The sequence below is a fragment of the Varanus komodoensis genome, unplaced genomic scaffold (assembly GCF_004798865.1).
Source record: "Varanus komodoensis strain SLA01 unplaced genomic scaffold, ASM479886v1 scaffold13_3, whole genome shotgun sequence".
NCBI classification, from domain to species: Eukaryota; Metazoa; Chordata; class Lepidosauria; order Squamata; family Varanidae; genus Varanus; species Varanus komodoensis.
In genome coordinates this window covers 15,226,095-15,248,310 of record NW_025335409.1, presented here as the reverse complement: position 1 = coordinate 15,248,310, position 22,216 = coordinate 15,226,095, and the positions used below count along the sequence as shown (strand labels likewise).

The 22,216-nt window shown below is 41.4% G+C and overlaps 1 protein-coding gene across 7 annotated transcripts in view; it reads left to right on the top strand.

Moving 5' to 3' along the window:
* FRMD4A (FERM domain containing 4A) overlaps positions 1-18,258 on the top strand; it is a 301,515-nt gene extending 283,257 nt beyond the window's left edge. For 5 of the 7 annotated variants that reach the window (XM_044423314.1, XM_044423315.1, XM_044423312.1 and 2 more), the window contains 7 exons: positions 2,410-2,638; positions 4,049-4,105; positions 6,384-6,621; positions 7,827-7,991; positions 9,611-10,470; positions 12,769-12,865; positions 17,303-18,258. In XM_044423314.1, the coding sequence (XP_044279249.1) occupies positions 2,410-2,638; positions 4,049-4,105; positions 6,384-6,621; positions 7,827-7,991; positions 9,611-10,470; positions 12,769-12,865; positions 17,303-17,405 (1,749 nt within the window). In that variant the 3' untranslated portion in view covers positions 17,406-18,258. Of the gene's footprint in view, positions 1-2,409; positions 2,639-4,048; positions 4,106-6,383; positions 6,622-7,826; positions 7,992-9,610; positions 10,471-12,768; positions 12,866-14,247; positions 14,320-17,302 lie in introns of all 7 variants that reach the window. The other 2 variants (XM_044423313.1, XM_044423316.1) reach the window with 2 other exon arrangements.
* Positions 18,259-22,216: the final 3,958 nt, after the last annotated feature.

The following is a 22,216-nucleotide window of genomic DNA, read 5'->3' as shown; positions in this document are numbered from 1 at the left end:
AACTTGGGTTAACTTGTGGCTGTTTAACCCATAAACAAACCCATGTGTTCCTGTTACAATTTCATGGAAAAAACCATTGACTGTAGCATTTCAGTGTTATTAATGAAAACGGAAATAACATACATACACATGGTGTGCATCCCCGCAATTCATGACTGAATTACAAGACACTGCTTTTATTCTCTAACCGGGTCATACACTTCTCAGGGAGCCACATTCAGGGAGTCGCAAGAGTTGAAGGCACAGCAAACCCAGCTTTACTTTGATTCAGTCTAGTGTAACAACCTCAATACATGAACCAAAGCTAAAACAAATATATCTGAAAGTAGCAGACTCACTTAGAGGTTCAGTTTGAGCTTTGTCTGTAGGACTATGCCATTAAAAAAATCAGAGATCAAATACATTCTTTTTAAACCATACTTTAACACAATGTTTTTAATCCTGTGCCTTTGCTGGCTCTTATCGAAATTTTCCAGGAGGATGGGAAGGGCAGGGGGATGGCAGATCAGGATCTGATTCTTAAAATGTATTTTGTTGAATGCTGATTTAATAAATTCCCTGTTGACAGAGCTTATGAAATCATCAAAGCAAAAGTTCACACACATACCAGCCATGCAATCGGTAATAATGTGAGAACTGTATTATAGATTTAAAGTGGTGCTGATTTATCACTGACAATAAAGGAGACTTTTAAGCCAAGATATCCAGAATGAATACTTCAGAGAGACATCTTGTCTTGAAGAAAGATGAAGTCACAGCACCATCAGTTTCTTTTGTGAATGCATGTGCTGGTAAATTTGAGATAGAACTTTCCTTGGAACATATGAAAGCCAGCTCTGAATATTTCAACACCCTGTAGACTGACTAATACATAGAACTCAGGGCAGACTTGATCCTTAATGGCTATTTAGGAATGGTTATTGAGGATAATGAAAAGGTTTGGCCTTCTCCTTGATGATGTCACTTAAATACGCACTTCAGTTTTCTCTGACTTCTGTGAAAAAAATTGCAGAAGAAAAGGCAGTGTTCAGGAACATCGTTCCAATATGGGCAGTGCCCTTTCTCCGTATTTTTTACTGGTTCTTTCTGACTAAGATTTCACAGAGCACATGAGAATGTCCTGCACACATACTCTGCCCCTCTCTTCATGGGAGCTGTACAGGTACAAGCCCTCCCTCTGCTCACCATCCCACTGTTGTAACAAGCATTTCGGTGAACCACAAGGTGGCTTACAGAAGACTATAGAATTCAGTACAAAGCAACCAAGTCCTCTTGATAGCATGGCAGCTAAGAGAGATGCTGGGGAAATCTCTCCCCAGAGCCTTTCCTGAGCTCTCTGGTATTCTTGCTGCTGTTGTCATTACCAGGCTTCCAATGAGCCCAGGAAATCATAGAGCCCCACAGCCTAAGTACAAATGTCTCTCAGGGCTGGAGAGGGCTAGGCTAAAAAGAATGTGGCTCCTCTCCCATCTCCCAGTGGATTAAAAAAATAAGAATAGACCACCAGATTCCTTCTTCTGAAAAGCGTGTGGGAAGGAACAAAACAGCCCCCAGGGGAGAGGCAAAGGTCTTGGAAAATACTGAAGACCAACCTGTTGATCGCTCCTGTGTTTTGTTTGTCAGTATCTGGCATTCCCCTCAGAACTGGAAACTTGCTTTAGATTCTTAGCCTGCCTGATTCTGCAGAACATTGCATGCATGGATACCTGAAATGAACGCACCTTTGGTGGGCCTGAAATTACAGAGTAGCTTGTCTTTCAGTGAACCCTTAAGACCTCAGGAACTCTGATTTTGGGGGGAAAAAGACCTGGGTATCTCAAGCTCAGGAAGGCTGTAGTTCCTAAAACTCAATGTATGTGTACTGAAATGGTGTGCCGCCTTTTCCCTCTGGTTGGATTTTCACATCATTCCAGTAACATTTTTGGATGAATCATGTGGTCAGTGAGCAATGTTGTTCTTCCCTTGGATACCACTGCTAGGATGCTGCAATATGAAGGAACTCCATGCCTTGGCCAGTTTCTTGGGGACATATGGAGCCTGCCTGCAGGCAAGCAGTTAGCATGCTTCTCACGGGTGTATATATAGCAGAGTATCAAAATGAATGCCCATCAGCTAATTTATAGAGAGAATGGAATAAGTGTTCAACAGAACCCCTTTGGATTATTTCTTTGTGTACTTTTGCCAGTGAAATCAACACAAATAGACTGCAAAAACTAAAGCTACTTTAGTAGTACCATTGTGATTTCTAGTGTTAAAAACCTGTGCTTCTTGTAGACACCTGAAGGCGTCTCTAACAGAAGTTCCATTTGCCGGTTCTGTTGGTAGAGTAACTACCCTGCACCCACAGAATTGGAGAGTCTTCTATATCGCTGATACACTAACAGCGGAAACATTTTTTTTCTTGCATAGGAAGCTGAGCTGGAACGTTTGGAGAGAGAATTTGCCATTCAGTCACAGATCACTGAAGCTGCTCGACGCCTAGCCAGCGATCCCAATGTCAGTAAGAAGCTGAAGAAACAAAGGAAAACCTCCTATCTTAATGCACTGAAGAAACTGCAGGAGATTGAAAATGCCATCAATGAGTATCGTATCAAATCTGGAAAAAAGCCAACACAAAGGGCCTCCCTGATCATAGATGGTAAATGGAACTCAAAACACGATACTGGTATCTCACTGATGGCCTGGTGGTTAGTAGGGGACAGTGGAGGTAGCGCTAAATTCTAAAGTACGGGTGGGTGTTCATCATGTCATTCCCCATAGCCACATCTCCAAGAAGAGACCAAATGTGCAAGCAGTGGTGTTGATCCTTGATCTTCACCTGGAATAGTTCTTCTGTAAAACTAACTGTGCTTAATTGTCCATTCAAGACCATGCCACTCCAAAATACTTGGGATTCATAGGACTACAGTGACTCAGTTCACTTGACACATCATGAATTCTCCTCATGTTGGGCAAGCCCAAAATACTTTCTCGGGGATTAATTGTGTGTGGGCAACAAACTATCCCAGTACATTGTGGTTTGTTCAAAGGACTGTTCTACCCAGGATGAGTTATGCCATCTGAGCCCAGACAACTGTCCTCACATGGACAGGGGAAATTGGCTAGTAAGTGGTACTGCAAGAGCAACAAAATGGGTCTACTGGTGAGTGCTAGTGCTAGCTGTTCCCAAAATGCCCAAATGGGAATTTCACTGGGAGGAGGTATTTTTTCTTAATTTATATAGATTTCTTTAAAAATGTTTCAAGCAATGTACAAAGAGGAAAATGTACCCACAGTTGTGCAATTGTGAAATTTACAACTGTGAAGGATTTGGAAAAATACTTGGTGAGAGCTGCTGTAAAAAGGCAACAGGTATCAACCCCAGAGATTGCCCAGAAGTTCTAAATACCCGCTTTTTTCATGATAGCTCTCAGAAGGTGAGCTGTGGGGAAAAAAATGAAAGGCATGCCTAAGCTTTAGCTGTGAAAAGGGTGTTTGGGGGGTTTTATAGCCTAATCACATCAAGATTCTCATTCCTCCTTTCCCACAAAGGTGCACATTTTGCACTTTGCCACAAGACTCTGTTTGCTCAAGAAATCAGAAGTGTGCATTCCCGCACTCCTTCGTCTTGGGAAAAAGGAATGTTGACTGCTAGCTATCAGAACTCTAGCTATCAAAACCCTGGGTCCCTTTAAAAAGGGGATTTTGAGTGGACAGTGGTTGGTTTTGGACTGAGACATGGTGTCTATGTGTTTTCCTTGACAACTGCCAGAAGATGTGACAGCAACCTCTGGCTTAGAAGAGATTAGATAAATTTGTGTTAGATAATCCACGTGGTGGCTAAATGAGACTTCCATGCTTAGTGGCTGCAGGAGACAAATCATGGCAGATGGCTCTTGCAAGTCGTCCTACTGCTTGTGGTCTTGCTGTTACTGGAAAAAACATGTGAGGCTAGAGGGATCTTTAGCCTGATCAAGCAGAATTTTTCTTACATTGGGTGCTGTGCAAATAATGTTGCGCTTCAGTGTTTACCTGCACAGTGACCTCTGTGGGTGTTTTCACTTCACAGATGGAAACATTGCCAGCGAGGATAGTTCCCTCTCCGATGCGCTTGTTCTAGAAGATGGTATGTAAAGTGTTCATTGAAATTGCAGTCCTTTGCTGCATTTTATGTTAATGCAGTCAACATTCACAAAAAAAGTACAGTGTCAAAAGAGTAAATACAGTATCCAAGCCGTTTTTCCCACTGGTTTCAATGAGTTTTCACTGTGCATTCTTATCCCTTCTACTGAAATCAGTGTTAGTAAATACGCTTAGCTTTCACTGAATCTGGCTGAGAGACTGCAAGAAGTTGGTTTTCCATCGCTCTTGCTTTAACGTATATTCTTGTTGAATATGCTTCTTTATTTTTTTCTCTCAGCCCATATCACTCTTTAAAAAACAATCAGCATTTCCTAGATGGAACAATGGAACAGTTCCATTTCAACTCTAACCCTAATCATTTACCATATTTCTGCTGAGGGCCACAATTCTTCAGGGGTAATTTGCCCAGCAGCAAACATTAGTGATGGGCAGGGCCAAACCAGACATTTTCTTTTCCTTTCTTGCTGTTCCTTCCTGACCAGCAGGATGCCAAGGCAGGAGCAAACTGATCTTGCTAGAGGTCTACACTGATTGCCTGCAGAAGGGTTCAAAATTTGGTTGAGGGCAATGTGACATTAGGTGGAGAGCTACATGCCATACCAAGGCTACAAATTGCCTGCTCTTGAAGAACAGAATAAAGAAGCGTCTAGAACATGACTTGAAGTGATACACCGTGTTGCCACTTCGGCTGTTCAGAAGACATTGAGGCCAGTCTAAAGATAAATGCATGGGCACTCATTGAATGGTAGGCTTTGAACAGTGGTTTGTGTAGAGAAAATTGCTCGGCAGATCTTTCAAATTAGCATCAGCCTTCTTTTAGAGGATGTGATTATTTCTGTTACACCTGCAGGCACTGGCACGAAATGTCCCCCATGAAAGATGTGACTAATACAGTGGCTTCTGTATAGGCGTGGCAAATCAAGCGATGTGGGGCAGGAAGAGTGAGCTTGGAAGCTGGTGGGGAGAGAGGAATGGAAAGAGTTGTTTCCTGCCCTGTCCCTCTTTCTCAGTCTATATAGACTTTTTCCCTTTGCTCTTTCTTTATTCTCAACCTGTAGCCTTGTTACTTATCTCTCTGCCCATTCCCTTTCTGTTTCTCTCCCTTCCCCTTCCCTAGCCTTGTACTTTCTCTCCTGCTCATCTTTTAATCTTGCTCTTTCGCTCCATCCCAGCCTCTAGCTTTGCTCTTTCTCTACTCTACTTTTAACTTGCTTTTTGTTCCTGCCAAATGAACAGCTAATTAACAGGAAGGATCAGGAACAGGAAGGAAAACCTGAAGCCCTATAATTTTTCATTTAAATATTTTTTTTTGTGGGGGAGAGGAGGGCAGAATGGGCCAGGTAATGAGGAGCTTTATAGGTGACATTGGAGATACTTGTAGGCTATATGTTAGTTAGATGCTGGATGCAGGGTTTTATAAATGATAGAAAGCAGTGATACAGAATACATGGGCGAATGTTTAGAGTCCAACAAGATAAAGTTGTCAGCCAAGATGAGGGGCTTTACTGCAATTGTCATGATCCTTTCAAATGGCCTTCATAGGGATGTCAAAGTTATCCCTCCCCTCAGAGCTTTTCAAAACAGCTGCAAAATATGACCTTTCAAATTTGATAAATGAAAGAACTGTCTTAATCTATTAGTTCACTGTAAAATTTTTGCTGTTTTATGTTTTCACTTAATTATGGTTTTACTTTCAATTTTTTATGGAATCTGCTCTGAGCATGGGGAACTTGAAGATGGGGATGATACATTCATGCCTTGCTTATGACTTCCCAGGTGACGCCACAGTGGGAAAAGAATGCTGCTTGAAATAGGCTTACAATAAAATCTAGTGAAGTTCCTCTTGTGTTCATAGGAAAGCAGACTGCTTTGAGGACAGAAAAATGGTCCAGCATTGTTTCTAGAGACGGTTATGACCAGGAGTGCCATTTCACAGTTTCAACCTGTATGTCATTTGTACCCCTTCCTGGAGAAGGCTGATCTGTCCAGTTATCCATGGTTTAATCATCTCTCATGTGGACTCCTGAAACATGCTGTACACATATTTGGAAACGCCAGTTAATGCTATATTTGCAGTGGTATATCTGCATTTTATTTATTTTCATATTGAGGTCTTTCACTGTTGTCTCACATGTGTTAAATTTTTAGCTGTGCATTTTGTAGAGCATAGATATGCTGACTTGTACAATTCCAGGCATAGTGACAGCAATAAATCAACAAATAATTAAATAGAATAGTGTACTCTTTTCTTCTAATTACAGAAGACTCTCAGGGTACCAGCACAATATCCCCGATACAGTCACCTCACAAAGGCCTCCCTCCACGCCCACCCCTGCATAATAGACCACCTCCTCCGCAGTCACTGGAGGGACTCAGACAGATGCACTATCACAGAAATGACTATGATAAGTCTCCCATCAAGCCCAAGATGTGGAGTGAGTCCTCCTTGGATGAACCCTATGAGAAGGTCAAGAAACGCTCCTCACACAGTCATTCCAGGTAAGGTAGTCATTTTTTTTTAATTTATGGAAAGCAATGAGTTTTTGTAGCAACTATGAATGCACATTGGGATGCCAGCCAGAGTCCAAAAGATATGTCCAACTTCAGGCCTTCACATGTAGACAAGCATTTCCTGAAGACATTTCTGCAGTAGCTCCCACAACTGTTAAGTATAGTCTAGTCGTCTTTCTTTTTTAAATAATGGATTACATCGAGGCTTATGTGATGGGATGGCATACAAAAATTCCAAATAAATAAATAAATACAGCTTGCTTCTGTAACCGTAGGAATAGCTGTGATGAAATCATCTGAAAAAACACTATATACAAAACACAATTGTTTCAATTAGTGTCACTTGTCCTCCATGATGACAGCTGCTATTTCCAAATAATAAAACAAAAATATTATTCATTAACTGCACAATATTTACAGCTTATTGGGCAACATTGCACAGCAACAAGCTGAAATAATCTAAACCAGGGTGGACAGAAATTAAATTTGATTCTATTAGATCTCTGTGTGATCTGCAGTAGATTGACAAGGACTGCAGCCTCCCTACAACCCCTATACACCATGCACCTTGCTGAAATGAAAAAAGATTTTGGTAACTGAGAGTTGCTTTTTGTGTGGAAGGACAGTTGTGATACACAAAACAAATTTCCTGGGCTTGTAACTTTTCAGTTCTAAGAGTATGTCTTTTGCATACTCTACCAGGCAGGGCCTGGCTTCTAGGGGGGAAAGTAGATCCTTAGAGGCTTCTATTTAAATAAACAGTTTGAAGAAATTGTTGGTGGAGGAATACAAGGCCCTCTTTCAGTACTTTCTTTTTGCTTATATGATAGTACCAGAACTATAAACTTTGCTATAAAGGGAAAGAAGAACCAGAGTAATCATGCAGAGTTAGTATGCTGATGGCTGGAATGATGAGCTGTGAGACAAGAAAGCCTATTTGAATTGCACATAAACCATGAGTACACAAGAGAGCCTTTCTCTCAGTCCACCAGCAGTGAGAATAGTAGTTCTGGCATATCTTACATGGTTACAAATAAATACTAAGCATCATTAGTGTATGCAGAGGAGGTTTTGGGTTTCTCTGAGACTGATAGGCACATGTAACAAACAAACAAAAAACACCATAATCTTATGGTCTGCATATGTAAGAATTCCAGATGAAGAGTGACTGCTCTGTGATCTTTTATATACAGCAGCCACAAGCGGTTCCCCAGCACTGGAAGCTGTGCAGAGGGTGGAGAGAGCAACTCCCTACAAAACAGCCCCATTAGGAATCTCCCCCACTGGAACTCCCAGTCCAGCATGCCATCGACACCAGATCTACGGGTACGCAGTCCACATTATGTGCATTCTACTAGGTAAGTTTCCATTCCAAGATTTCATCAGTTTCATGCCCTCTCCCACTCCTTTTGGAGATGAAGTGTACATACAAAATTCTGCTATATCTGCCAGGGACCAAGGGGCAAAAATAAATCCATTACAGTGGAGAAGTACAGTTAACATCGCTTTCCCATGTTGCTGTTACACAAGTTCTAGACAGTCTTTGGTCAACCACGATTCTTCCCCCTCCCCAAAACTTGGAACCACAGTCTTGGAAATAAATTTTTACAATTTTCACGAATCTACAGTATATCTCATCCAAAATAAAAAATGAACCTCTCTCCACAATGGATAGGAACACAGACTGCTTTCCCATTGGGAATTCATTCATTCATTTTCCCCAGAGGAGGAAGAGGTGTCTATTTTTTTATGTGGGATGAGACAGGAAGGACAAAACATTCCCTGCTCCACATCTTTACCATGTTAGAAGTCGTTCTTAATCTGCATCTGCAGCAACAATACAGGGCATTTGTGGTGTTAGGCATTTTCATACTTTGGGGTTGGGGGGATTCTACCATCTTATGATGATCAAAAGCATTGTTACACCCCTCTCTTGGCCCTAGAATACATTCTATTTCACTTGATCTCCTTCCTAGATTAATGGAATGTAACATTCTGTTAACGGAGCATCATAAGGCAGATGCTCATTATTTTACAGAAGTTAAGGATATGCCGTTCGATTCCTCCTTGCTTTCTTTGAGTGCTGAAGTGACATCTGAAAAATTCTCATTTCACAGCACAAAGATTCTAGTTAGTGGCAAACAGTCAAGCTTCCAATGAGGCAACATCAAGTCTTAACGGCTACTGAGGTTGTAAATGTGCAGTATAAAGAATTTCCAACAGCAAATACCTTCTGCCATGTCCTGTTGCATTCCTTTGCTTGTGTGACTAAAGAGGATTTCTTTCTAGAACAAGGGCCCAATGCTAGAGTATCTTGATTGGCACTTAAACATTCAGATTCCCTGTGTTAAATAATTCAGTGTGGTGTAGTGGTTAAGAGCGTGGGACTGGGACTCAGACGATCTGGGTTCGAGTCCCCGCTCAGCCATGGAGCCAACTGGGTGACTTTGGGCCAGTCACAGACTCTTAGCCCAACCTACCTCACAGGGTTGTTGTTGTGGGCATAAGATGGAGGAGGAGAGATGATGTAAGCTGCCTTGAGCCCTTTGTAGGAAAAAGGCAGGATATAAATCCATAAATAAATAAATAAAGTAAGCAGTTGATAATTAGAAATGCAGTGACTGCTAACTGCCCCCTGTTTCTTCTTCACAAAGAAATTGGTTTTATAATTTCTCATGAATTTTGGAAAATGCTGAGAATTTTACTTCGTTCAAAGACCAGTAATTTCAAAGCACATGATACAGGTTTGCCACTTACCTTCCCTGTATCTTGTGCCTCAAGGGGTTACCACATTGCAAAATACTGGTGGACAAATGGGAAGAAGAATCTGTTGCTATGCAAGAAGTCCTTGAACCAGCAGGCTTTTACATGTAATGGGCAGTTGGACACCTTACAGGAGCCTGCTTTCAGCTACAGACTGCAGCTTGGGAAGGGGGTGGAGAACTAACTTTTTTTTTTTAATTTTCTGTGTTTACAGGTCAGTGGACATCAGCCCTACGAAACTGCATAGTTTAGCACAGCACTTTAGACACAGAAGCTCCAGTTTAGAGTCCCAAGGGAAGCTTCTTGGGTCAGAAAATGAGACAGGGAGCCCTGACTTCTACACCCCCAGGACTCGTAGCAGTAACGGTTCTGACCCAATGGATGACTGCTCCTCCTGCACCAGCCATTCCAGTTCCGAACACTACTACCCAGCTCAGATGAATGCCAACTATTCCACCCTGGCTGAGGATTCCCCCTCCAAAGCTCGAGAGCGGCAGCGGCAGCGGCACAAGTCGGCAGGAAACCTTGTCTCCTCCAATTCTGGGAGCATGCCCAACTTGGCTGCCAGGAATGGGACTGGCCACCATGGAGTCTATCTGCATAGCCAGAGCCAGCCTTCATCCCAGTACAGGATCAAAGAGTACCCCCTGTACATCGAAGGGAGCTCCACGCCAGTGGTGGTGCGCAGCCTGGAGAATGACCAGGAAGGACACTACAGCGTGAAAGCACAATTTAAAACGTCCAACTCATACACGGCAGGGGGAATGTTTAAGGAGAACTGGCATGGCGACGAAGTAGACTCAGTAAGACTGACCCCCTCCCGGTCTCAAATCATAAGGACTCCCTCTTTGGGCAGAGAGGGTCACGAGAAGGGCTCAGGAAGGACAATGGTGTCCGATGAACTGAGGTTGTGGTACCAGCGGTCCACAGCCTCCCACAAAGACCACAGCCGCTTGTCGCACACAAGCTCCACTTCGTCGGATAGCAGTTCCCAGTACAGCACCTCCTCCCAAAGCACCTTTGTGGCACACAGCAGGGTAACAAGGATGCCTCCAATGTGCAAAGCAACATCAGGTGAGATTACAGTGTTTTGTGCCTACAGAGAATCCATACATACAGAGTACTAATTTCTGGGAGTGACCAGCAGGACAGTGATAAATTAATTAACCCACCATTGCCTCCTTCCACCCTTGCTGGGGGTGAGGTGTCTGCAAGATCAGCCATGTGTCTGCAAGATCTCCTGGTCATGTAAAGCAGGATGAGTCCAGTGGGCTCTGGCAAAGGAATGTCAAAAGGTATGTGAGCATTGCTCCTGAAATCTAAAGCCGGTGTGCTGTAGTAGCCAGGAAATGCTCGATCTTGCTTTTGCCACAAATGTATGAAGTGGTTGCAGGAAAGCCATCCCTCTAACATGAACATGCTTTATGGAGTAGACGAGACCGTATCTGTAAAGTACTTCAAACACTCCAAAGTAGGGGTGAACATCTTTTTTTGCCCTGGAGGACCACATGAAGCAGGAATGGTCCCTCACCAGGGCATATAACTGGATACACAATTTCCATACCCACATTAAGTATGCAAGGATGGGGATATTTATGCATCTTCCTCCACACTAAAACTATGCTCCCCCTCCCCACAACAGCAATACATTTTCATGAAAACAATCCATATATTCTTCTTGCAAAACATACTCATCATTTTTTATGGAAAATCAAAGGCATTATTGTAAATCTTCTGCTAGCTACAAGTAGCTGATGCTATTTTAAGCTAAAGACACAGTCTAGGTAGGCAACCTGGCACTTTCCAGGTGCTCCTGATTACAACTCCTATTCTCCAGCTAGCATTGACCAATGGTCAAGAAAGATGGGAATTGTACTCTAAAACATCTAGAATGTACTAGGCTGCCTAGCCTAGAGTTATTTCATGTTAATCACACCCAGCTGATGTCAGTTTCTCCTGGGTGGGGCCTCAGAACATTTGATAACTTGGTATGTATGTATTTATTTATTTAAAATATTTATATCCCACCCTATACGCAAAAGCGTCTCAGGGCAGCTTACAAAAATCAAACAATCCAATCAAAATCATTACAGTACTCAACCTGACTGATGAGCTTCAGTGGAGATTTCAGGATCAAAAAACACAATTAGAATTGGGTTTGGGATTGTTAAACTGAATCTACAGTCCTTAAGCTACGAATCTATGATTGCTTTCCTGTATGCCATTATGATAACCATCATATGTTTGCATCATCTCAATAATGATTATTCAACACAGTAAACTGAGCTGAATGGGTGAAATTAAGCTACATAATTATTCAGGAGTGCTCTCCATGTTAGTAGGTTATTTCACTCTGCAAGTATTTGCTCATCAGAATGAATCAGAACTTGAAGAATGTCAAGGGACTTGCTTTTTCAGGCCTAAATGACAAGAATGGTTAACTTAAACCTGTAGTTCAGTTTTAGTATAACAAGGAGGCTATGGTGTTTCAAGAGACTTTTTGAAGTGCTAAAATCAAGGCATGCATAGAGATTTTGCCCTGAAGGTTAAAAAAAAAAAAAAAGAGCTATTGCCTCTGAAGGTTACATATGCATAGCTAATGAGGCTACCAACCTTGCTTCAAGTTCTGGACTGTGTCCAGAGGCTGGTGCCCCTTGGATTTGAGTTACAGGAGCAGCAGCAGCAGCAGGTATACTCTGTCACAGAAATAAGTGATCTTTTTGCAGCGTGAGTACATCTGATGACTTGAAGAAACCATCCTGGGCACCAGCACAAAATGGCTTCCATAAGAATCACATCAAAGACAAGTCGAACCTGCTCAAAAGACTGGAGCTTTGAGCTCCAGTGTACTAAATAGTTCCTTTCAGCAGAGTTTTTACCACTAACAGAACCTTATTTCACAGCAGTCTCAACCTGCTGACATAGAAATGTATTAATTTTGATTAAATGGAGGGACAGGGCACCTCACTGAACACCAGTGAAGATGCCAAGCGGCACTTTGATGTCCACATTGTCTATCCTTGCTCTAGCAGCAACTGTGTCCCCTCTCTCAAAATCTTAAATATTGGAGACATTAAGGGAGTTGAAGGGGGATGTATAGCCACAGAATTATCAGCAAAATTAGGAAGAAATGCAGCCCTTCTATTTGGAATTGAGTGAATAAACGTCCCTCAGGAGGGTTAGGGAACAGACTGAAGTTACAGTGGCAGTCCATGGTGCCAGCAGTTTTGATGCTGAACTAGTTTATTCATAAGGCTGATATTATACCAAGTAAGTTACCATGCTTGGTCTTGGCTATGCATGTTCCTACTGCAGAGACGTAACAGCATTTGGCATTCCAATCTTGCTAACTCTCCATCAATTGCTTTCCAGCTGCCTTACCTCACAGTCAGAGGAGTTCGACCCCATCTAGTGAGCTAGCAGCCACGCCACCAAGCAGCCCGCATCATATCCTTGCCTGGCAGACAGGGTGAGCTTGGGAACCTACGGGAGGGGCAAACAGAAGAGGGCAATGGCTTTTCAGCAATACCAGATTCAACCCCACTTTTTGCCTTGCTGTTTAGACCACACTTATTTATGCATTCAGTAATCATAAATGTAGAATACTTTTCAAAATTCAACCTTTTGCTGTACATACCACTTGAATTTACAACTAGTGACACTAGTGTAAATTAAAGTGGTATGTACACTAAGTGTTGTGGGGTGGGGGGCAGGAACAAAGAAAACGAAGAGACACAGTGTTCTAGTTCAAATTCCTGTGGTTTGGACCTTTTTCCATAACTGACATTTTTTTATAAAGCCACAGTGTCTGCATTTGGAAGGGGTTCAGAATCATGCAAAGCACAGTGTAATTCCAAAATTTCCTGAAATGAATGGTGACATTTTAGCCACTCAACCAAGAAGTGATGATTGCGCCACAAACACCATTTTATCTGTCCTTCTTGACCTCCACATTCCATACAACATAATTTTAGAGAGCTAGATCAGCTAGTAATTTTCCACTTGACAGGAATGTATTTTTCCTCTTTCCCAAGACAACAGCTAAGATCCATTGTGACAGGACTAATGGAGCTGGATGAGGCAGGGCTTGGATTCAGATCCCTGCTCAGCTAAGCAACTTAACCCTCCACAAAAGGTTGTGAGGGTAAAATGGCATAAATATGTATTTTATCCTATACATGTATTTCAAAGGCAAAGGGCAGGCAGAAAGATGTTCAACTGAATGGTTGGAGGGGAAACTCTAAAATTTCTCAGCAAGTACTCCACAACCAAAAATACTGCCAAGAGTGGGTGCAGTAGCTAAGAGTGTGTGCTTCGTAGGTTCAAGGTTTGAATGTCATCTTTGCCTCAAAGCTGCCTAGGCAGCTTTGTCCAGGTCCCTTACTTCATGTTCTGTCTGCAAGAAGGGGCCACAATTCCCACAAGGCTGTTGGAAGGATTACTGAGACTGCTTGTGAAGTGCTTTGAACTTTGAAAGATGCTCAATAAGAGTTAGGTGGGATTTTTTTTAAAGAAAAAGCATCAGTCAAGCAGCTACTTGTATATCTGTCTATATTAAAAACACAGCAGCAATTGTATGCTTTAAAAAGCAAGTTCCTCTTTCTGAGTGCCGTGCAGCTTCTGTAGCCAAGAAATTATCTTCTTTATTTTTTCCACACAGTGTTGAAAATTCTACTTGATGTACTTCCCTGTGTCACTAACCAGCTGTGTTGTCTTTCAAGATGATTTACCAACCTATTTCTGACTGAATTAATAGGCTCTTAACTTTGTTTTGTGTCACTGCTTTGCTTTCCTTTAACATTTCCTCTCTCCTCTTCCTTTCCTTCTCTTTCCGGGCTGTCCTTTGTTCAGAGATGCGACAGACAACTCACCCACTGTGGATGAGTCTCAGTCTCCAGCTCAACAAAGCACTGATGAATAGAGGTATAGTGAGGGGATGTTTCATATTTTGAAACCCACACGCCCTCCCTCTGCTACCTTATTATGCTTGTTGCCTTTGCTTGTAGAACCCAGGGGTGGGGGCATACACTAGCACAGTATTGGAATGCGGGTTAATGATCACAGGGCTATCGAGTCACTGGGGTCAGACACAGTAGTGAGAGTGCAGTGAGCTGAAGAGCATACGCAAATCTTTTAACTGCACAGGTACAGCTCTCACAAGTGCTGCTCTTTTTAAAGAAGAGATCTCTTCAGGTTCATCCAGTTTCTGAAGGGATGCAATCTAAGCAGTCTTTATGGTGGAGAACAGGGAAATTTGGATTTGAACTTGTCTGGATGGCTAATATTTTGGACTATGGGAGAGAAGAGTCTTAGCTCACCACGGCTTGACTTTCATGGGTGCAAACTAGCTTATCTTCACATATCTCAGTTTAACTGGATTGTGCAACTTAATCCTGGAAAAGAAAAACCCCATCTCACTCTCCACAGTATCAGCTTCATGGTATATAAAGGACACTCTTCTGAACTTAGAACAACCGAGAGGGCCCTTTGTGCAGTCTGCTTACACTGCACAACCAAGTTGTGGGTTGAAGACAGCATGAAAAGAGACCTTTCAGGAGCTACTGAACTACAAGAGAAGCAGATACTGTTCTGGGATGACAGTCTTGCTGGGGGATTGGAGAGGCCTCCTCCTGTCCCCCAAGACTATCACTGTTTTCTTCCTACAGCAAGTTACAGCAGAGCAACTGCAATCTCAGTGGCAATCAGTGGGGCATGGAAGAGGCTTTCATAAGGAATCCCTTAATCTCACTGGACAAGGAAGGGAAATTTAAACTGTCTGTCCCTGCCTGCTGAGCTTATGTGCATGCACATATGTGTCCCACTGCAGCTGAGCTTGATTACAAACAAGCTTTTATGCAGCTAGCTCCAAAGTCTCTTCAGTGAACTTATATTTAGGCACTTCCTAGATTAAAAGGCAAATTAATTGAGAATTGAAACCTGTATTCTAAGCTATTGAGTTTCCCATTATGTTAAGAAAAACCTATGCTGTCTCTGAATATCTGATTTTTTTTAAAGCACAGTTTAATTATAAACACAAACCTGTAGAAAGCTGGTGGTTGTGTTATAAGCAACAAGATGAATGAGAAATGAAATGCAAGAAGCATGCATAAATGCATTATTTGTATTAAATACATACTGTTCCTACCAATTCCAGGATGATTTTTGTGAATAGATAATTATAACAATGTTGCATATGTTTAATATTTACTGCAACTGAAACCATTTGTAGTCTTTACATTTCATTTCCCTATGACCCCCATGCTTACAGTTCCTCCCCTCAGCCTGTACAACCATGTGTATATATAGCTGCCATCTTAGTAAAATACATTGTGCATCTGATGATGCAAACAGTGGCCACCAGAGCTTATAATGTAATAAATATGTTGGTCTTAAGGTGTTACAAGGCTGTTTGGTGACATTTCTGGAAAGAGAAAACCTGAAGATGTTGTCCGATTAAAGGGTTGCCTCAGCAGCACAGAGATGTGCATTGTACCTTGTTCATGGCAGGATAGCCTTGCTAGCTGGAAGCCAACAGCACAGGGTTTCTATGGCCAAAGTGTTTCTGCACAGCTCTGTTCCTACAGTAGATCTTTGCTCAGCCTGGATAAACTGCATGCTGTAGCTCATTGTGTCCCAGATGTGCCATCAGTAAGATGGCTAGCCTAAAATTGCCAAGTTTTTCTACTGGCTTTTGCTCCCATACACTTGAAAATCTAGCAAATGAAAGCTTTCCTGGGCATAGAGATGGAGCAACAGTAGCTTCAGCTAATATATTTCAGAGGTTCAGGCAGAGAGATGAATAGGGGCTACCCTAAGAGTCAGTCCTGGACAATAGTGGGACTTTTACAACTGAACCCCATGAATTGCTGGGCAGAAAAAATAGCTTACTAAAGCAGGCCAAACCATTGTTGCAATTACAGGACACTGTTTCATGCATGCTCCATTTTAGAATTCATGTGTGTCGCTTTGCATGCATTAAGTAACCTCTCTATTCCTTTCTCCTCCTTTTTCATAATCTAGGTATGCCCTTTTTGATAGCATGCAGCTATTAGCTCTGCCTGCCCTCTTCCTCCCATCTCCCCTTTTCCTCAGCTGTGGGACATTGCTGCATCTATTACAATCGTTATTGGGGTAGGGGGCAGAGAAGAGCCTTGAATGTTCTTCTGAAGCGGTTAAAAGGTGTTGTGGGAGGCAACCAAGGTGAATGGCTTGAAGAATAGGCAACTGCTAGGGTTGAGGTGGGCTTCATCCAATATGTTCATGGGCCTGCAATGATTTCCCCAGTGTTATTGCTCAAGGCCAATGCTGTCAGATCGCTTTATATAACTCAAAAGGCATTTTGCATCTTGGGCTATGTCTCTTTCATGTCCTCAACTCAAGAGCTGGACTATCTCCCTACATTCCTTGTTCATAATTATGTTTAGAGAAGCTAGAGAACTTTTCTTAAAATGTGGGGCTGCCCAACCTCTGTACTGAGAGAAATGTAGGCTGCAATTCTAAAAAACGCATCCAAGAAAATTATGTCTCACTATATTCAGTACGGTTTATCAAGCTGGCAGAGCAATTAGAAATGAAAAGGACTAAGGACATATCCAAATCCACTTGGTTTCAATGAAGATTGGGGTCATTTGCCTGAAGTAAAATCTTTGGGCGCATTGCTTTGGAAAAATTGCCAAATAGCTATTTACATTGCTGGACTACAGAATACCACCATCATCATCCTTCCACTGTGCCAAACTAAGCAGACGTTACAAGGCTACCATTGGGAAGATATTCTAACAATACACAAAGGCAATGGGAAAGAATTGGTTTAGTTCCTAAATCCTGGCCACCTAGTCTGTATGCAGTTATAGGTACACTATCTCTGTGAAAAATTCTAATGAGTTTCTATCCCCTCTCTCTTTAGGAGCTACAATGACAGCTGTTACCTGGATTCTCCCCTCTATCCTGAACTAGCTGATGTCCAGTGGTATGGACAGGAGAAAGCCAAACCTGGAACTCTAGTATGAATCTCCTTGACCTCGGCCGTACAAACACATCAATGCCATTCTGAAATCACCTCACTGCCTCTCATTTGCCTTACCCAGGATGCACTGGTGCTTGACACCAGCTTCATGTCAAAGCACTTTTCTCATAAGGCAGTTGAAGATATTGTGAAAACAACAGCTCCATGGCAGATCTCTGCCCAGTCAGTAGTAAAAAGTCTTCGGCCCCAGTTTCTGCAGACTGCCCCACAGAGCACAGCCAAGAGAAGAGGACAAATGTATAACACAGTACACAGTCAACACAAACTATTTGTTGCATAATTTTGTTCTTTGATATGTAAAACTAACCCACCAGATGATTTGATCTTAACAGTGTAAGTGCTACAGATGGTGTAACAGTTATTGTGAAATACCTGTTTCCTGACAGAAAAAAGGACTGGGGGGAGAGAGCACAGCAGTGGCATTTTAAAAATGGACCGGCATGTGGTGATTTGTTCTATGCTTCCAAAAACTGCTGTAACTGCCAGTTATGAAGCATTTACCTAACACCATCCTGTTTTCCAGAAATAGAGTCCTAGTATTCTGTAAACCATTCTCCATCTTCTTCATCCTGATGCCATCAAACGCAATGTAATCTCAGCAGTGGTACAGATTCCACACAAACTTGGCAGGTACCAGTTGAGAAAAGCCACTGAGATGAACAAGATGGTACACAAGGGCATCAGCAAGAACAAGGGCAAGAAACTGCTGCTTTTAACATTCCTGTGACTAGTTGCAAGCAAAAGCACCAGTAACATAAGAACTTCTGTGATCTGTTTGCAAAATAAAATGCCAAAAAACTTTAAGATTTAAACAAAATCAATCACTGTAGAAGAAAGTGTGCCAAATCATGGAAAAACACACCGTGATCTAGTAAACTTAATTTTAAAATAAATTAAAAGTAGTGTAGCAAAGGCCTTATTTGACTGGCTAGGGAATTGTACAGTGCTTTAAATAGGAGGGCTTTGACAGTGTTGTCTCTTTACCAGCAGATTAGATCACTTTCCTCAATGTACTAAAATTAAGCATTCAGATGTTAAAGAATTTTTTTCCATTTGCTACAAAGCATTGTTCACTACCAGTACCAAAACAGAAGAAACTACAAGTTTATCTGAACACTTGAGCAGTGCTTTTTATACAAGTCTACAAAGCCATCGCACTTCGAAAAGGCCTCAATGCTTTAATTACTTAATGCACAACCTCTAGGCTCTTGAGCAAAAACTGGGTAAGCTGGAGGACTACTTTTAAAAAAGGATGGCTGAGGGGTGAGCCAAGGAGTGACAATTGCCCTCACATGCCAACGGATCTGCTGACAAGTCCCACTGCCACAACCGCCAGCACTTTCACACTCCTGTTTTGCCTCTGGACTGCACATAGTGAGGGTCAGAAGGTACCATTCCTAATTCACCAGTTGCTCATCATTAACCTAGGCAGATGTGGGGCAGACACAAGGAAATTGTGCTCTGCTGTTTTTATGCCACTGGAGGACCTAGTATTTTGTGCCTCTCCCCCAATTTGTGTTTGTCTACATGCAGGGACAGCAACAAACCGAAAGACTCCAAACAGCAAGGAACTGAAGTCAACTTCAGCTTCATTTTTTAAAAAATCTGTGTACATGTTCCAACGGACAAGTAGATGCTGCTAATGCCAGGAAGACTAAAATCACTAAAATCCTACAAATGCAGCTTTTAAAACTGCTGCCCTTTTGAAAAAGAGGTGCTGGAAGGTTTTCCAGTATAAATCTTGGTGAGGCACTGCTGTCTAAAAGCAGACAGAGAAAAAACAGTTAACATAGGCAAGAGAGATGGCATTACTCAGCAGAAGAGCATTTAGCTGATCCAAGATACTTCTTTTTTCTATCATATTGATTGGCAAGATGTTATGTGAGACATCTCCATCCTAAGCATTTACAGAGTAGAAAAAATATTTTGCTACGAAATCAAAGACGGAACCGATATGACAACAATTTTGTACAATGCCTACAGTTCTTCACAAAGTTAGGATTCTGAAATCAGTTAAATTTAAGCATCTTAACTCTGTTCTGACTTACACCAGATGTTTTGAACCATCCTCTCAATGTCAGCTTTTTGGAATGAAGAATAAGTAATGAAGTTTACAAGACTGAATGTAAAGATCATTTGATGTTTTATCAGAAAAATACCACAATGTTAAAACATTTTCTTACATATCCACCCACTCACACACCACCACCACAACCCCATTTTCTTGTGGGTTATAGCACCCTCTACTGGCAACATACTGGTGGTTTCCAGCACAAATGATATCTAGTTAGGCATCTCTTTGAACATTTTTATGCTACAGACTTAAACTGATTTAACAGTCCAAGGAACTATAGTTCTCAGGTTAGTGGGGAGAAGGGAGTGTCATTTAATTCTCAGACCCTTCACCAGTCTACAATTCCCAGAATTTTGGAGGAAGCCATGACAGTTTTAAGTGCTGTAAATCATAGTGCAAGTATACTACTTTTTAGATTACCTACAACTACAGAAGACTCAATTTGTATTTGAAAGTCAGGATTACAACTGTTACATTTAGGAAACAGTTTCTTGGAAAGGAAAAACAGCAACAGAAAACAGGTTAGATCCATTCTTCAACACTATTAGAACTCATTGGGTCTTAATTAGGACTAACATCCTGTTGATTTTAAAGGGTCTACATTAAGCATGACTAAGGACAGAGCCAACCACCTAACATTCTAGTCCAACTAGAGAGGTCATATGTGGCTAACTTGTTCCATTGCATCGATAGGACTCGGTTATACCTAAAAGTCATTGGATTGGGGCTTCTCTCTTCCCCAGGCAGTTTGGATATGTAATGACGTACCCATATTATCTATCTATTGCATCCTAATAGGACATGGCATGTTATTAGCAGAAATGCAGGCATCCCCAAGTTAATAATCTTTAGACTCAAATTTGCAAAGAGTTAAATAAAGCAAACACATTCTTAAACCTGTCTTGAAAACATTCTACAGGAGGGTGGGGAAAAGTGTTTCTTGTTTGTGGGATAGTGGGGTGATTTTTTGTTTTTTCAATCAAGGCACTTGTGAGCCAGTCTGGTAGTAAAGACAGAAAATAAGTAAAACAGGTTTTACTGTTTAACTCAATTCAGTTATACAAAAATGTACATAAAATGTTAATCAGAAGATTAACGTGTCTTAAGTATAACGTGAAGGGGTAAAACATAGCTATAGTATACAAGCACTTGACTACCCCATTAATAAATCCCTTGAATTTTGCTTTTATATACATAAAGATCGTCCCTGGTCTGATAATTGCATTTTGTCTGTATGTACAAGCTTCCCCCCTGTCTAGCTTGTATATGCATAAACCATATGACATGGTGGACAGGGTTTATTTTTAAATGATATTATATGCAGTTGAGTGTTGAAAATGTTGGGAAAGAAAAAAAAGGTTCAGTTTGCTTTGGTTTTCCATCCAGTATTAGTTTTTAGTTTTGGACATAGCAAACCCTATTCAGGTGCTATCAGATGACCAGTTACTGCTTAGTTAACTAGATGTAAAGTTTTACATATATATATATATGTATGTCAATAGTTTTATTACAAGTTGTGCAAAATGGACTTTAGTTTAAAATAAAAATTAGAACCCTTCTGAAAATGACTAGAGCATGTAAAATGATTTTACTGAATCCTGTGCAACAGTAATCAAGGGGAAGGAAAGATGTTATGTTGTAGAAAAGTTGCAGAAATTTTTTTAAAAATCTGCTTTTAATTTATTCTTTTTGTATTAAGAATTTGTATAGTTACCTTTACATTTTGCAAAAACAGTGTTGTCAACACTTCCTTATTAAAGCATTTTCAAGATGAAATTCTGATGGTAAACTGTTTTTTCATATCTAATCTCTTAGGGGTGTCTATACAAAATTGTATATACATCACCTAGCTTGCATTAAGTATTTCCAAGTTTTGGGCCAGTATTTGCAGCACACCACAGTCACCCTTTACTTGAGCATGCAGGAAAGCCAGCAGGTGAGAACAAAGCTCAAGAGAGTGGCCTAAACTAGAACACTACAGAACAAGATTATTTTGCCATTTCTTCCTGCTCATACAATGCATTTGCAACACCCCGTCCAGCCTGTCATATGATACAAGGTTGTTTATCAAGACTGAAGAGAAATCCTTCAAAATGATCCTGCTCAAAGTGAAAACAGTTTGGTTACATTCAACAGCTGGTGATGGTTATCCAGGCCCCTCCCCACATGTAGACCAACAGGACATCCTTACTCTGAACTTGCCATTTTAAAAAAGGATATAGTTAAGTATTTGAACACAAGTTTGCATCTGCATTTCAGGTCAAGCACAGCAGCAGAGAGCCTTCCTCAAGCCAAGGATGAAAAATTTGTGGCTGTAGCAGCATTTCCATAGTGATGTTCTAGAGGCTATAGATGCTCCCACATTCAGGACAGCAGGGAGCCCTCACATAATGGCAGACCATGAGAATGTGCTGAAGTTTCTACTTTTCCAATAAGGTACCATTTCATAGATTGAGAGAGGGGTAACATTATTCCATTGGAATATATTCTCATTTTAAGGACTGCCAATCTGGAAACTGAGCAGCCATAACAACCAGCTTTCAACATGCAACAATTTTCCTATTGCCTTCCAGTACACCCTGTATATTTGTTACTGCATTTCACTTAGAACCAAAAACCTCTACTTAGAATGTCCCTTGAAGAAACAAAGTCACATGTGTTTACAACTAGCTAGTCATCTCACTTGTGGGAGGTGAAATATCAACCAATGAGAGCAGAAA